General features: G+C 45.9%; 2 protein-coding genes across 2 annotated transcripts in view; both read left to right on the top strand.

Moving 5' to 3' along the window:
* Positions 1–14,492, top strand: part of LOC309527321 (E3 SUMO-protein ligase ZBED1-like) — a 57,159-nt gene that overhangs the window by 23,790 nt on the left and 18,877 nt on the right. The window lies entirely within an intron of this gene.
* LOC309527354 (uncharacterized protein) lies at positions 5,606–9,672 on the top strand. The gene is made up of 3 exons (XM_082214137.1): positions 5,606–5,730; positions 5,860–5,986; positions 7,869–9,672. Exons 1-3 carry the CDS (start codon positions 5,656–5,658, stop codon positions 9,386–9,388), a joined length of 1,722 nt encoding a protein of 573 aa, XP_082070263.1. The 5' UTR covers positions 5,606–5,655; the 3' UTR covers positions 9,389–9,672.

Here is a 14,492-nt window from a genome sequence, read left to right as displayed (position 1 = left end):
CTGATTGGCCAGGGTTCCAGGAGAGGGAGTTGAAAAGGAGAGGTTTTGGAGAGACAGGTTTCAGGTTGGGAGATAGGTTGGGGATAGGTAATGAGAGGAGAGAGGGTTGGTTTTGGGTAGAAACACCGACTCTGAGGAATATATCACAAGCTAGAGAAAGAAGTCTCTGAGCTTAGGGTGAAGGACAGTGTGTGGTGTCCTGTGAGAGTAATTGGCCAGGAATTAACTGGGAGGCTGAGTCAGGAGAAGTAGAAGCTGGAAAGAGACAGTCTACTTAGGTCTCATTCCAGTCAGGAGGGGAGAGATTCTTCTAGAAAAAGAGAAGTGTCCCAAACCAGTTAAGAGGGGTGTGGAGATGCCTTGGGTCTGTTGCTTGGAGTACCTCAGGAAAAGGGTTGTCAAAGGGGTGTGTAACTCACAGGAAGTCCTACCTTGTTAAGGGAGAGAAAGGAAGACCTGAGTCAGATAAGGCCCTGCACATGTGGGAGAGCAGTACTGTAGTAGTACATCTTGCATTCTTTTACTAAACTACTTATGGTATTCTGGAACTTTGGGAGTGTTGCAGGAAACACCCCCCCCCCCATCATTCAGTTTGTACAAACTCAACACACACACACACATACACTCACACACACACTACATACGCTACACTTGTTATAAATTAATAGAAAATCAACCATAAATCGGATCTCCACCGTTCCACTTTTATTTTACTCCATGAAGGAGGGACTACAAAAAGGGGAAGGTTTGATACAGAGCAGCCATAATCCCTTGAGCGTACCAACACGTACACAGGAGCCCTGCCCAGTTGCTATGCCAACCCTGATGGTCCTAGACAGAAGACCATCAAGGTCACAAAGAACTTGCATATAGGAGTGGATTCAGCACGGACTGGAACAAAGGACAATGATAAGCTCTTCCCTCTGGGGGCAGGAAACTGCAAACTCTCCTTTGTCACCTGGAAAGTACTCATGGGGAGGGGGAAAGGGGGGAACCGGCCAGGTGACAGGACACTCAGATTACCACCACAACTCCTCCCTTTTTGTGGTGTATCAATGATGTAGTTGTGATGTAGTTTTAGGGGTGTAGTTTGGGGAATTAGTAACTAATAAAAGTTGGGGTCTTGTTTTGTTCTGGACTTCCATCTTGCTTCATCTTGTTGTGGGTGGGCATCCTGTCACGACAGTTTCCAATAAAGGCCAAGTCTACAGGCTGCTGTTTTGCTTCAAATTGTCCTGGTTGGGGTCTTTGTTTTTTGTCCAAGGGAGCCCTCAGATTCCTCCGTTAAGAGGAGAAATGTTCTCTCAGTAAGGGTCTATGCTTTTGTTATGGCACAATCTGGGTGAGGGGGGTTAATCTGTCACCCAGCTCGTCGGACTAAGTCCGCGGGTCCCTGCGGAGGAAATGAGCTCAGCCGGACGCAGGAGCAAACTGTGGAAGATCCGAGTTTATTGCGCAACAGGTTCAAGACGAGATTGAACCCCGGGAATGGGGCGACATAAACTTTTAAAAGTTCCCTCCAAGTCCCATAATACATTGCCAGAAACGTCATGAATACATTATGGGGGGGTTGGGTTTCTTGGATTGCATCATGAATATATTACAGAAAGGTGGGATTTCACGGATTAGCATTTCAGGGAGGGGAGTATGCAGAGTGAAAGATATGCAAAGATAAGCACTTCCTGAGTACCGGTGATGGTGAAACAATAGTCCAGATATGCATCGTCTGCCACCTGGCATTGCCCGGAGGAAGGGCTCGGCAGAACGATCTGACAGGATTAGGGTCTTCCTGAGTACGTCACCTGCCGCTTCGGGGATTATGGAGGTAGGGGCAGCATCATGGAGTCCAGGGGAACTGGGTTGAACGGCGCCAAGATAAGGGAAATCGGAGTTATGGTTGATTTTATATTAATTTCCAAAGGTTTCAGTTCTTTGCCGGTCAAATGTATATCAATAGATACATTGTAGCAAGATTTTGACAGTTTTACGAGGTCACTGGTTTCAGTTCCATTGTTCTCACCGTGGGGGGCTGTCATCGACTTGTCAAGGGGTTAAATGAGGCGTGCAAGAGCTAGCTGAGCTAGTTCTGCAAAGGGGATGCATTGTTCTGATTGGCTAAAGCGCGGCCATAGGAATAAGCGGGGATACAGCAACACACGGTCTACTCATAATAGGTATGGAGCGTGAATAGACATAGCAGAGAAATACGGAAATACATTTGAGCTTATTTCGCTCGTGGAAAGGAAGGGAAAGAAGCACTTTATTGGGGTCTGGGGAAAGTGTGGTGCTTGTGAGACATTGAGGGGTCCCTGTGGGAGTGGGCTCCGTTGAGGTCATTGCCTCGGACCCAGTGAAAGTAGAGGAGAGTATGCCCCCCTCCCCCTTTCCACCGTATCACTTTGCACTTGACAGGAAGGTCCCATAATACAGTGGTACCTTGGGTTAAGAACTTAATTCATTCTAGAGGTCTGTTCTTAACCTGAAACTGTTCTTAAACTGAGGTACCACTTTAGCTAATGGGGCCTCCTGCTGCCGCCGCCTCGCAATTTCTGTTCTCATCCTGAAGCAAAGTTCTTAACCCAAGGTACTATTTCTGGGTTAGCGGAATCTGTAACCTGAAGCGTATGTAACCCGAAGTACCACTGTAATTGAGATGTGCATTTTGTTTTGTTCTGCCTTTGTTGTGTTCTCAAGTGTCAAAGTTAGCTCTCTTCTGGTCCTTCGACATAAACACAGCAACCACCCCTCAAAATGCACCCCTGGTGTTAGGGCTTTCACTGAATGACCATGAGCAATATCCCAGGCAGCTAGGGGGTGACCATCCCTGGAGAGAAATGCCCCATCTTGCCCATCTGTGGGGGTTTGGCTTTGGGCATGCGGTCAAGGGTCCTGTTCGCTGCCAGGAATACATGAATTTCTCCCTAAATAAATGGGAATACAGAGCATGGGTAGGCAAACTAAGGCCCAGGGGCCGGATTCGGCCCAATCGCCTTCTAAATCCGGCCCGTGGACGGTCCGGGAATCAGCGTGTTTTTACATAAGTAGGATGTGTGGTCTTATTTAAAATGCATCTCTGGGTTATTTGTGGGGCAGAGGAATTCGTTCATTCCCCCCCCCAAAAAAAATAAAAATAAAAATAAAAAAATATATAGTCCGGTGCCCCACAAGGTCTGAGGGACAGTAGACTGGCCCCCAGCTGAAAAAGTTTTCCTACCCCTGATATAGAGCTTGCCTGCTAGGAAGGGCATTTCTGTTTGCAGGGAGGGGGGGGGAGGCGAATCTCCTGCCCCTCCCCCTCCCTCTGGGTCAATGAGCTCCGCTTCCTAGAGAGGCAGGAAGGGGGTTTATGGGGGGGGGAGGCTATTCTGTGGCGGGGGGAGGGGTCTCCATCCTCATTCCCGGAAAGAGAAGCGCACTTGGAGAAGAGGAGAAAGAGGTGCCGCATATTGGGGGGGTTATTTGGGGATGGAGGGGTGGAAGAAGGATTTGCTTTCCCTCTGCCTGAATCGACAAACAGGGCAGCTAGGAAAGGAGGCGGGAGGATTGAGGGGGGGGGTGCAAAGAAAGCAGGGAGGGGGCCTGCCCTTTCTCTGTAGAAATCATGAAGGGGGGGCTGGATGCAGGCCATCCTGTTGCAAAGTGGGGTCCCCCTCCCCCAGGAGGGTTTGCATTGCAAGATCCTTTTTGAAGCGCAGAGATCAAGCCAGGCTCCCATGGTGGGGGGGGGAGGGGGGCGAAGACACTTGAGACGAACCACAAAAGGGTGACACCCCCCCCCAGTGGAACTTAACTACAAAGGGATTTGCAGCCCCACCCTGTGCATGTTGTCTCAGAAGTCAGTCCTCCGTTCAAAGGGATGCAGCCCCATTCCGCCTAGTGATGCTCCTCTCTGTTTAATAGCCTCCATCTCCCTTCTCACTGCTGCCCCACTCCTGCCCCCCCCCCAAATCTGCTGCTGAAGCCCCTGCCTCAGTGGGGCGGAGATCGGGAGGGCAAGCAGGGGAGAGGAAGTGGAAGCAGCTGGAGAACAGAGTCTCCTCTAGATTGGAGGAGATTTCGAGTTGGGGTGTGTGAGAAGTGGACAATGTCAAGGGAAATCTGCCTCCGGAGCTTCCTGAGTAAGAAAGAGGCTGATTTGAGAAGGAAGCAAAAGGAAACAAGAATTTGCTTATCGGGAAGGGGGAGTCCCCCCCCCTCCCAGCTCTCCTTTCAGAAATCCTAGTCTGGCCGGCTGAGGTTGCTTTGGCACAAAGGAAAGAGCCTTGTTGGGTTTCCCATGTTGGGGGGTGCAGTTGGGGAGGGGCTGCTTTTCTGCCCCAAAACTGGAGGGAAGAGGCACATTTTCCATTTCCTGAAGCATGGCACCTTGTCGGTTTCCCTCCTGCTTGGCAAGGGAAAGGGGCCCCTGGATGGCAGGATTTGAAACTGATCGAGGTCTCATGAGCCCTTTAAATATGTTTATGGCAGAGACTGGAGGAATTAAATAAATGCCCCCTCCCCAGCTGGACTTGGGGGAAAGAGGAGGGGAGGGATGAGTTTTTAATGCTCCTTCTTTCCAAAAAGTGGCTTCTCCAGATATCCTCTTGGGACTTTGTTGGAAAGGAGAATCAAAGCTCCCAGGGGTGGGAGATCTGGCCTGTCTTGCAGGATTGGCCCAGCGCAGAGGTGCTGAGGGACTTTCTCTGCCGGTGCTGCCAGCCTCACTCCTGCCTGGCCTCGTCCCCATCCAGGTTGCCAGGAGGGTCTTATAATACTGTAGGTGATCTTAAACCCACCACCTGGGCAATGCTTACACAAGAACCCTGCAAGGTGGGCCAGGATGACAGCCAGTTTCGTATTTGGAACAGGGGTGGAGACCATTATCCAGCCTGAGGGCCATATTCGCTCCTGAGCAGCCTATCAGGGGCCACTTTCCTTTGATAGGCGGGCCAGAGAACAGAGTTGATGGGGCTATGGGGCTGACTCTGAGCTTTGTCCAGGAGCTGCCTGCCTTCCACACACACACACACACACAGAGAGAGAGAGAGAGAGAGAGAGAGAGAGAGAGAGAGAGAGGTTCCTAAGAGGAAGGACTAGGGGGCCATAAGCCACTGAACTTCATATCCCTGTCCCCTAAACTACAATCCATGTTAGCGCATAGAGTGCTCTAAATATTTCCATCTACTCTTCCTGGGTGGTTGTTTGGAGGAAAGGAAAAGCGAGGTCTGCAGACGTTCTCACCGTAATGCTTTCTGCGAAGCTTCATTAAGAGTTTGGGATTTGATCCTAGAACTTTACAAACCGAACTGAAGGTTCCCTAAAGACTGAGGCAGCTTATATTATTATAAAGTGCCTGTAGAAAGGATTACATCCTTCCAGTTCCCTGCCTTTCTAATTAGAATTTATGAGTATTAGTTTATTAGTATTGACATTTGTAATTTGTAACAGGTATGCTACCTGTGTAAATGTATCCCGCCCTAATTAAATCCATCTTTCTGTGAACCGTCCTGGGACCTCCGGGTATAGGGCGGTATATAAATTCAAATACTTCTTCATTGTTCTCCTAAAAGAGCTGCTCCCTGCATTGAAGTGCATTGTGGCAATAGCTGAGAGAGTCCTGGAAGTGGCCCAGTTTACGCTGCCTCCTCCTCCTCCGTCCTTTCCACTGGCAGCGCAATGGCCTCTGAGACCCCCTCTGAACGGCCTCTTCTCAGAGGTGGAGTGGAAAGAGGAGCCAGGCAGCTTTCTCAGGTAGGGAAAGAGCAACGGGAACAGGGAGGAGGGAAGAGGCACAGATGGGACCACCCAGCCTCCCTCTGTGTTGAGTGGGGATGATGGGGATCTAAGAGCAGCTCTGTTTTCTTCCTCTTCTTCTTCCAGGCCCTCTTGACCTTTGAGGAGGTGGCTGTGTTTTTCACGGAGGAGGAGTGGGCTCTGTTGGATCCAGGCCGGAGAGCTCTGCACAAGGAAGTCATGGAGGAGAATTATGAGATGGTGGCCTCTCTAGGTAAGGGCACTACACCAGTGTGGTGTAGTGGTTAAGAGCGGTAGTCACGTAATCTGGGTAACCGGGTTCGCGTCTCCACTCCTCCACATGTAGCTGCTGGGTGACCTTGGGCCAGTCACACTTCGTTGAAGTCTCTCAGCCCCACTCACCTCACAGAGTGTTTGTTGTGGGGGAGGAAGGGAAAGGAGATTGTTAGCCGCTTTGAGACTCCTGAAGGGGAGTGAAAGGCGGGATATCAAATCCAAACTCTTCTTCTTCTTCTTCCTCTTGGCTGCTAGACATTGGAGGTGTGAATCTCCTGTTTGAGCCATTTATTCATGCCGTGTCTTCATATTTGGCGACCCCTTGTAGCTGAGTAAGATCGTCTTCCATCAACACAGTCTTAACGGTGTGTCCATAAGTGACTGTGGAGTCCAATTCTGGATCCACACATCCTTCCACAGTGAGGACATAGGTCTCCGGGCAGGAGTTAATCACAGTGAGGGTTTGCCAAACGTACTTTCCTCTTAGCTTGTTTCTCCCTTTCATCCAGTGTGGTGTAGTGGTTAAAAGCAGTGGATCGTAATCTGGTGAACCGGGTTCGTGTCTCCGCTCCTCCACATGCAGCTGCTGAGTGACCTTGGGCTAGTCACACTTCTTTGAAGTCTCTCAGCCTCACTCACCTCACAGAGTGTTGTGGGGGAGGAAGGGAAAGGAGAATGTTAGCCACTTTGAGACTCCTTTGGGTAATGATAAAGTGGGATATCAAATCCAAACTCTTCTTCTTCTTCCTGAGTTTGTACTTCTTCAAAGTCCATGGTGCCTTGGTAAAGGCTGTTCTGCAATTGGATGCTGCTGCTGCTGATAATAATAATAATAATAATAATAATAATAATAATAATAAATAAGTTATTTTCTGCTCATCTGCCTGGGTTTCTCCAGCCACTCTGGGCAGCTCCCAACAAAATATTAAAAATAGAATCAAACATTAAAAACTTTCCTAAACAGGGCTGCCTTCAGATGTCAAAAGTACAGTGTTGCTATAAAGTACAATCTTCAACATCAACTTCGTTGGACTGCTCATGTTGTTCAGATGCCTGATTGTTTTCTTCCAAAGAAACCACTCTATTCCCAATTTAAGAATGGAAATTGATATACCGGTGGACAACAAAAGAGGTTTAAAGACGCCCTCAAGGCAAATCTTAAAAATGCAGTATAAGCACAGAAAATTGGGACACACTGGCCTGCGAGTGCTCAATCACTGCAAAATGTGAGGTTACAGGGAACCAGGCAGAGGGCCTTCTCAGTAGTGGTGCCCGCCTGGTTGAACACCCTCCCATCAGATGTCAAAGAAATAAACAACTATCTGACTTTTAGAAGTAATCTGAAGGCAGCCCTGTTTAGGGAAGTTTTTAATGTTTAATGCTATGTTTTTTATTTGGTTGGAAGCCACCCAGAGTGGCTGGGGAAACCCAGCCAGATGGGTGGAGTATAAATAATTTATTATTATTATTATTATTATTATTATTATTATTATTATTATACACATCAAGGGAGGAAGGAGAAAGCTGAATACAGAGAAGTAGCATTTTCACAGGAAGGGGAAGATGGAGAAAGGGTGTCCCTACAGATGTTTGCTACACTACAACTCCCATCATCCCTGGTCATTGGCCATCTTTGCTTGGGTTGATGGTACTTAAGAGTCCAACCACGTCTGGATGGCCATAGATGCCTCACGTCAGCAGAGATGGTTTCTCTTGGTGCTCAGTGTTACATGGGGGAGTTGAAGGTAGAACTGGATACCAAGGGTTCTTGAGATTATTTCCTTTCCTTTCTTTTTTAAGTTCTCTTGTTCTCTTCTTGAATACCTAACAATATTTTATTATCCCCCACTTTAAACCAGGTGATGGAGAAGGCAATGAGAATACTGTAAAGTACTTCAGTGTGAGTGAACACATTAGCACACATCTACAAACTAACACAGGAGAGAAACCCTTTAAATGCATGGAGTGCGGAAAGAGCTTCAGTCAGTGTTCACACCTTACTATACATCAGTGTATTCACACAGGGGGAAAACCATATAAATGTATAGAGTGCGGAAGAAGCTTTAGTGAAAATGGAAGTTTTACTGTACATCAACGAACTCACACGGGTGAGAAACCATTTAAATGTTTGGAGTGTGGAAAGGGTTTCATTTTAAGTGGAGCTCTTACAAAACATCAACAAACTCACACAGGGGAGAAACCATTTAAATGTATGGAATGTGGGAAAGGTTTCATTGAGAGTGGAGTTCTAAAAAAACATCAACGAATTCACACAGGGGAGAAACCATTTACATGTATGGAATGTGGGAAGGGTTTCAGTGAGAGTGGAGCTCTAACGAAACATCAACGAATTCACACAGGGGAGAAACCATTTAAATGCATGGAGTGTGGAAGGAGCTTCAGTGAAAATGGAACTCTAACAAAACATCAACGAATTCACACAGGGGAGAAACCATTTGGATGTATGGATTGTGGAAAGAGGTTCAGGGATAGGGGAAATCTTACTGCACATCAACGAATTCACACAGGGGAGAAACCATTTAAATGCATGGAGTGCGGAAGGAGCTTCAGTGAAAATGGAACTCTAACAAAACATCAACGAATTCACACAGGGGAGAAACCATTTGGATGTATGGATTGTGGAAAAAGGTTCAGGGATAGGGGAAATCTTACTGTACATCAACGAATTCACACCGGGGAGAAACCATTTAAATGTATGGAGTGTGGAAAGAGCTTCAGTGAAGGTAGAAAACTTACAATATATCAACGAACTCACACAGGGGAGAAACCATATAAATGTTTGGAGTGTGGAAAGAGCTTCATTTGTAGTGGGAAACTCACTTTACACCAACAAAGTCACACAGGGGAGAAACCATTTAAATGTATTTGTGGGAAAGGTTTCATTAAGAGTGGAGCTCTTAGAAGACATCAACGAACTCACACAGGAGAGAAACCATTTAAATGTCTGGAGTGTGGACAGAGTTTCAGTCACAATGGAACACTTACTAGACATCAAAGAACTCACACAGGTGAGAAACCATATAAGTGTATGTTTTGTGGAAAGTGCTTCAGACAGTGTTCAGACCTTACTCTACATCAACGAACTCATACAGGGGAGAAACCCTTTAAATGTAAGGATTGTGGGAAGGGTTTCAGTGAAGGTAGAAAACTTACAATACATAAACGAACTCACACAGGGGAGAAACCATTTAGATGTTTGGAGTGTGGAAAGAGCTTCAGTCAGAGTGCAAACCTTAGAAGACATCAACGAACTCACACAGGGGAGAAACCATATAAATGTATGGAGTGCGGGAAGAGCTTCAGTGAAGGTGGAAAACTTACAAGACATCAAAAATCTCACAGAGAAGCGATTGCTTAAATGAAAGAAGTGTGGAAAGTTTTTCAATTATAACAGTTCTCAATTAACACCTATACACTGTCACAGGGGGAACCAATTTAGTTTTATGGAATGTGCCACTGTTCATGTATGGGACAATGGCAGCCAGAATATTAGTGGCAAGGAATTGAAAAAATGAAACAGCACCCACTAAAACAGAATGGCAGGCACTTATGATAGAATACCTCCAGTTGGCTAAGATGACAGGGAGAGTAAGAGGGCTTTCAAATCAGACAGTATATAAAGAATGGAGTATATTCAAACATTATATAAAAACCTATTGTTCAAATAAAAATCTAGCAGAACTAAATTGATTCTTGTGCAATGTGTAAAATGTTTACCTACTGTAGTGTATGAAGACAAATCAAGATAATAGACGATGGTGCGTTAAAGTGTAAATAACATTAACACAATGAGAAGAATTGGAAGTCTTTTTATTCAAAATTTAATATCTGGTTGTATAACAATGCAAACTTTTTTTCCTTTCCTTTTCTTTTCCTTTGTTCGCCCTCACCCTTTTTCTTACTTCTATGTATGTATATATATATTTGTATTTTAATTCAATAAACCTGGATAGTTGTTCTTAAAAAAAAGAAAAGAACCAAAGTACTAAGCGGCAACAGCTGTGCAACAACTGAGAAAGAACTGAAGTGAAATAACTGGAAATAAGCTGAGCATTTACCATTCAGTCTAAAAACCTGTGCCATCTACCTAAAGTGAAGTAACCGAACATAAGCAACTGAAGTTTATAAGAAGCTGTGCTTGATTAGAAGTCCATAACATCAGTTAAATTTAGTATAAATATTATTAGGTGAACGGTTACCTGAAATAACATCATAACCTGAAGTAACCTTTGTTTTACCCACTTTGTGTCATAAACTTCGTTTAATAAAACCTTTATTGTTTGTTTGAGCAAATGCTGAGACTCCAAATCATTAAGTTTTCCCTCACACAAATCCCCCACTAGTTAATCTGGGGTAATTTGTAGAAATTCGTGTTACTGGTATACTATGAGGTGGTCGCACTCTATTTAAGTGAGGACGGGCCCAACAAGGCCAGGGTGAAAAGTGCTGTTGCGGCGTCACATGGAGCACGACAGTGGTGTTTAGGAAGCAGGATTGGCTCTGGAATCCTAGAAATGTGGAGTTGAAAGGACTCCAAGGGTCATCTAGTCCATCTCCCTGTTATAAATTCATTGTTTTACCTTTCCTTCTCATTCATGGCTACATTAACAGCAAAGTGGATCAAATCCCTGGTGGCAGCTGGAATAACGGAGGTGCTGAGGGGAACAACCAACATGGGGAGGGAAGGTGGCACAGGGAAATGTGGGCATTGCCAGTAGTTTCAGGAGAGTCATTTCCCTGCGGAGAGAGGGATCTCTGTGCCCCCATAATTGGCCCATCTTTCAGAAATCAATTACCCGGATATTTGTTGGACGTCAAACTCAGCCAAGAGCCTAAGGTCAAACAGATTCCTCACTGGCCTTGCAGACAACTTCATTGTCCAGAAAGTGGGAGAAGCAACAAGAGGAACAGCCATTTTAGATCTGGTCCTAACCAATGTTGATGACCTGGTTAGTGGGGTAGATGTGGAAGGATCATTAGGCGCGAGTGATCATGCTCTTCTGAAGTTTACTATACAGCGGAAAGGAGCAGCCAAGCATACTAGGACTCAATTTCTTGACTTTAAGAAAGCCGACTTCATAAAACTTAGGGAAGTGCTGGGTGAGATCCCATGGACAACAATACTAAAAGGAAAGGGAGTTCATGATGGCTGGGAGTTTGTTAAGAGGGAGATACTAAAAGCACAACGTCAGGCAATACCAATGAGACGGAAACATGGAAGGTGCCTAAAGAAGCCAGGGTGGCTATCTAAAGAACTTTTAACTGAATTAAGATTTAAAAAGGATGTGTACAAAAAATGGAAAAGGGGGGAAACCACCAAAGAGGAATTCAAACAAATAGCCAGCACGTGTAGACACAAAGTCAGAAAAGCTAAAGCACAGAATGAACTCAGGCTTGCTAGAGAGGTTAAAAGCAACAAAAAAGGCTTCTATGGGTATGTTCGTAGCAAAAGGAAGAACAAAGAAACAGTGGGGTCACTCAGAGGAGAAGATGGTGAAATGCAAACAGGGGACACAGAAAGGGCTGAACTCCTCAATGCCTTCTTTGCCTCAGTCTTCTCCGATAAAGAAAACAATGCCCGACCTAAAGAATTTGGAGCAAATGATTCAGCAAAGGAAACACAGCCCAGAATAACTAAGGAGATAGTACATGAATATTTGGCTAGTTTAGATGTATTCAAGTCTCCAGGGCCAGATGAACTGCATCCAAGAGTATTAAAAGAACTGGCAGATGTGATCTCAGAACCACTGGCAGTCATCTTTGAGAATTCCTGGAGAACAGGCGAAGTCCCGGCAGACTGGAGGAGGGCAAATGTTGTCCCTATTTTCAAAAAGGGGAAAAGAGAGGACCCAAATAATTACCGCCCAGTCAGTCTGACATCAATAGCAGGGAAGATTCTGGAACAGATCATTAAGCAAACAGTCTGTGAGCACCTAGAAAGGAATGCTGTGATCACCAATAGTCAGCATGGATTTCTGAAAAATAAGTCATGTCAGACTAACCTGATCTCGTTTTTTGACAGAATTACAAGCCTGGTAGATGAAGGGAACGCAGTGAATGTAGCCTACTTTGATTTCAGCAAGGCATTTGACAAGGTGCCCCATGATATTCTTGTAAAGAAGCTGGTAAAATGCGGTCTTGACTATGCTACCACTCAGTGGATTTGTAACTGGCTGACTGACCGAACCCAAAGGGTGCTCATCAATGGTTCCTCTTCATCCTGGAGAAGAGTGACTAGTGGGGTGCCACAGGGTTCTGTCTTGGGCCCGGTCTTATTCAACATCTTTATCAACGACTTGGATGATGGACTCAAGGGCATCCTGATCAAATTTGCAGATGACACCAAACTGGGAGGGGTGGCTAACACCCCAGAGGACAGGATCACACTTCAAAACGACCTTGACAGATTAGAGAACTGGGCCAAAACAAACCAGATGAATTTTAACAGGGAGAAATGTAAAGTATTGCACTTGGGCAAAAAAAATGAGAGGCACAAATACAAGATGGGAGACACCTGGCTTGAGAGCAGTACATGTGAAAAGGATCTAGGAGTCTTGGTTGACCACAAACTTGACATGAGCCAACAGTGCGACGCGGCAGCTAAAAAAGCCAATGCAATTCTGGGCTGCATCAATAGGAGTATAGCATCTAGATCAAGGGAAGTAATAGTGCCACTGTATTCTGCTCTGGTCAGACCACACCTGGAGTACTGTGTCCAGTTCTGGGCACCACAATTCAAGAAGGACACTGACAAACTGGAACGTGTCCAGAGGAGGGCAACCAAAATGGTCAAAGGCCTGGAAACGATGCCTTATGAGGAACGGCTAAGGGAGCTGGGCATGTTTAGCCTGGAGAAGAGGAGGTTAAGGGGAGATATGATAGCCATGTTCAAATATATAAAAGGATGTCACATAGAGGAGGGAGAAAGGTTGTTTTCTGCTGCTCCAGAGAAGCGGACACGGAGCAATGGATCCAAACTACAAGAAAGAAGATTCCACCTAAACATTAGGAAGAACTTCCTGACAGTAAGAGCTGTTCGACAGTGGAATTTGCTGCCAAGGAGTGTGGTGGAGTCTCCTACTTTGGAGGTCTTTAAGCAGAGGCTTGACAACCATATGTCAGGAGTGCTCTGATGGTGTTTCCTGCTTGGCAGGGGGTTGGACTCGATAGCCCTTGTGGTCTCTTCCAACTCTATGATTCTATGAAATCTGTAGAAAGCTGGCAGTACAGGAGGCTGAAAGCAGAGTTCATATGGAGCTGCTCCTCCCTCTGCTGGCATTGAGCATTTGCCCATGACATGATGAAGTGACAGCAGGTGCTGCAAGCTGCCCACAGTTGGACTTCACCCCCAAAGGCCCAGCTCCTGCCAACCTAGCAGTTCTAAAGCACACCAGTGCAAGTACATAAACAGGTACTGCTGTGGTGAGAAGGTACACGGCGTTTCCTTGCATTCTGGCTTCCGCCATATGACCCGGATAGCTGTCGGCGGACAATGCCAGCTCCCTCGGCCTGAAAGCAACCCCATAGTCACCTTTGTCTAGACTTAACTGTCCAGGGGTCAGTGTGGTGTAGTGGTTAAGAGCAGTAGACTCGTAATCTGGTGAACGGGGTTTGCTTCCCCGCTCCTCCACATGCAGCTGCTGGGTGACCTTGGGCTAGTCACACTTCTGTGAAGTCTCTCAGTCCCACTCACTTCACAGAGTGTTTGTTGTGGGGGAGGAAGGGAAAGGAGAATGTTAGCTGCTTTGAGACTCCTTCGGGTAGCGATAAAGCGGGAAATCAAATCCAAACTCTTCTTTATCTTTTACATATGCAAATATTTCAATGGGTTTTACACATGTGACTCTCCCAGGCAAAATTTGTTGCATTGTGAGTCGCTTTGGAATGCCTGACGATAAATGAATTAGAAAAGAATTCATAATTCAGCCCCCTACCCCTGCAACCGTTTGCACCATTAATTATATGCAGTCATTAATAGGCCCATCCCCTGCCCCAATGTACCTGGAAGCCTCCCCTTTTGTTGTGGGGGAGGAAGGGAAAGGAGAATGTTAGCCGCTTTGAGACTCCTGAATGGGAGTGATAAAGCGGGATATCAAATCCAAACTCTTCTTCTTCTTCTTCTTCCCCAGCCAGTGCAGACCATACTAGATGAATCACTCAGCCCGCTTCCGCTTCCTGTGTCTGCATGCACTCAGAGGCCCAAGACGGGCTGAGGAGCGATTTTTGAGAAAGATTTGGCTGCAGAAGCAGACGACATCACATGGTTTAATTCAGCATTATTGCACAAAACTGACAACGCAGAGAGGTGCCATTTTGGTTTTTGGTTTTAGTTAAAAGGAAATGCTCTTGAAGCAGACTTTTAAGCCACCTGTAATTTAAATTGGTTTTTTTAATTTTCCTTCCCCAATTATGTTTTTACTGTGATTTTATTGGTGTTTGTCGCAATGAGCCCAGCTCTGGCT

This window comes from Podarcis vaucheri, assembly GCF_965113315.1.
Source record: "Podarcis vaucheri genome assembly, chromosome: 2".
NCBI lineage: Eukaryota > Metazoa > Chordata > Lepidosauria > Squamata > Lacertidae > Podarcis > Podarcis vaucheri.
This window is presented reverse-complemented; position numbering and strand designations above follow the sequence as displayed.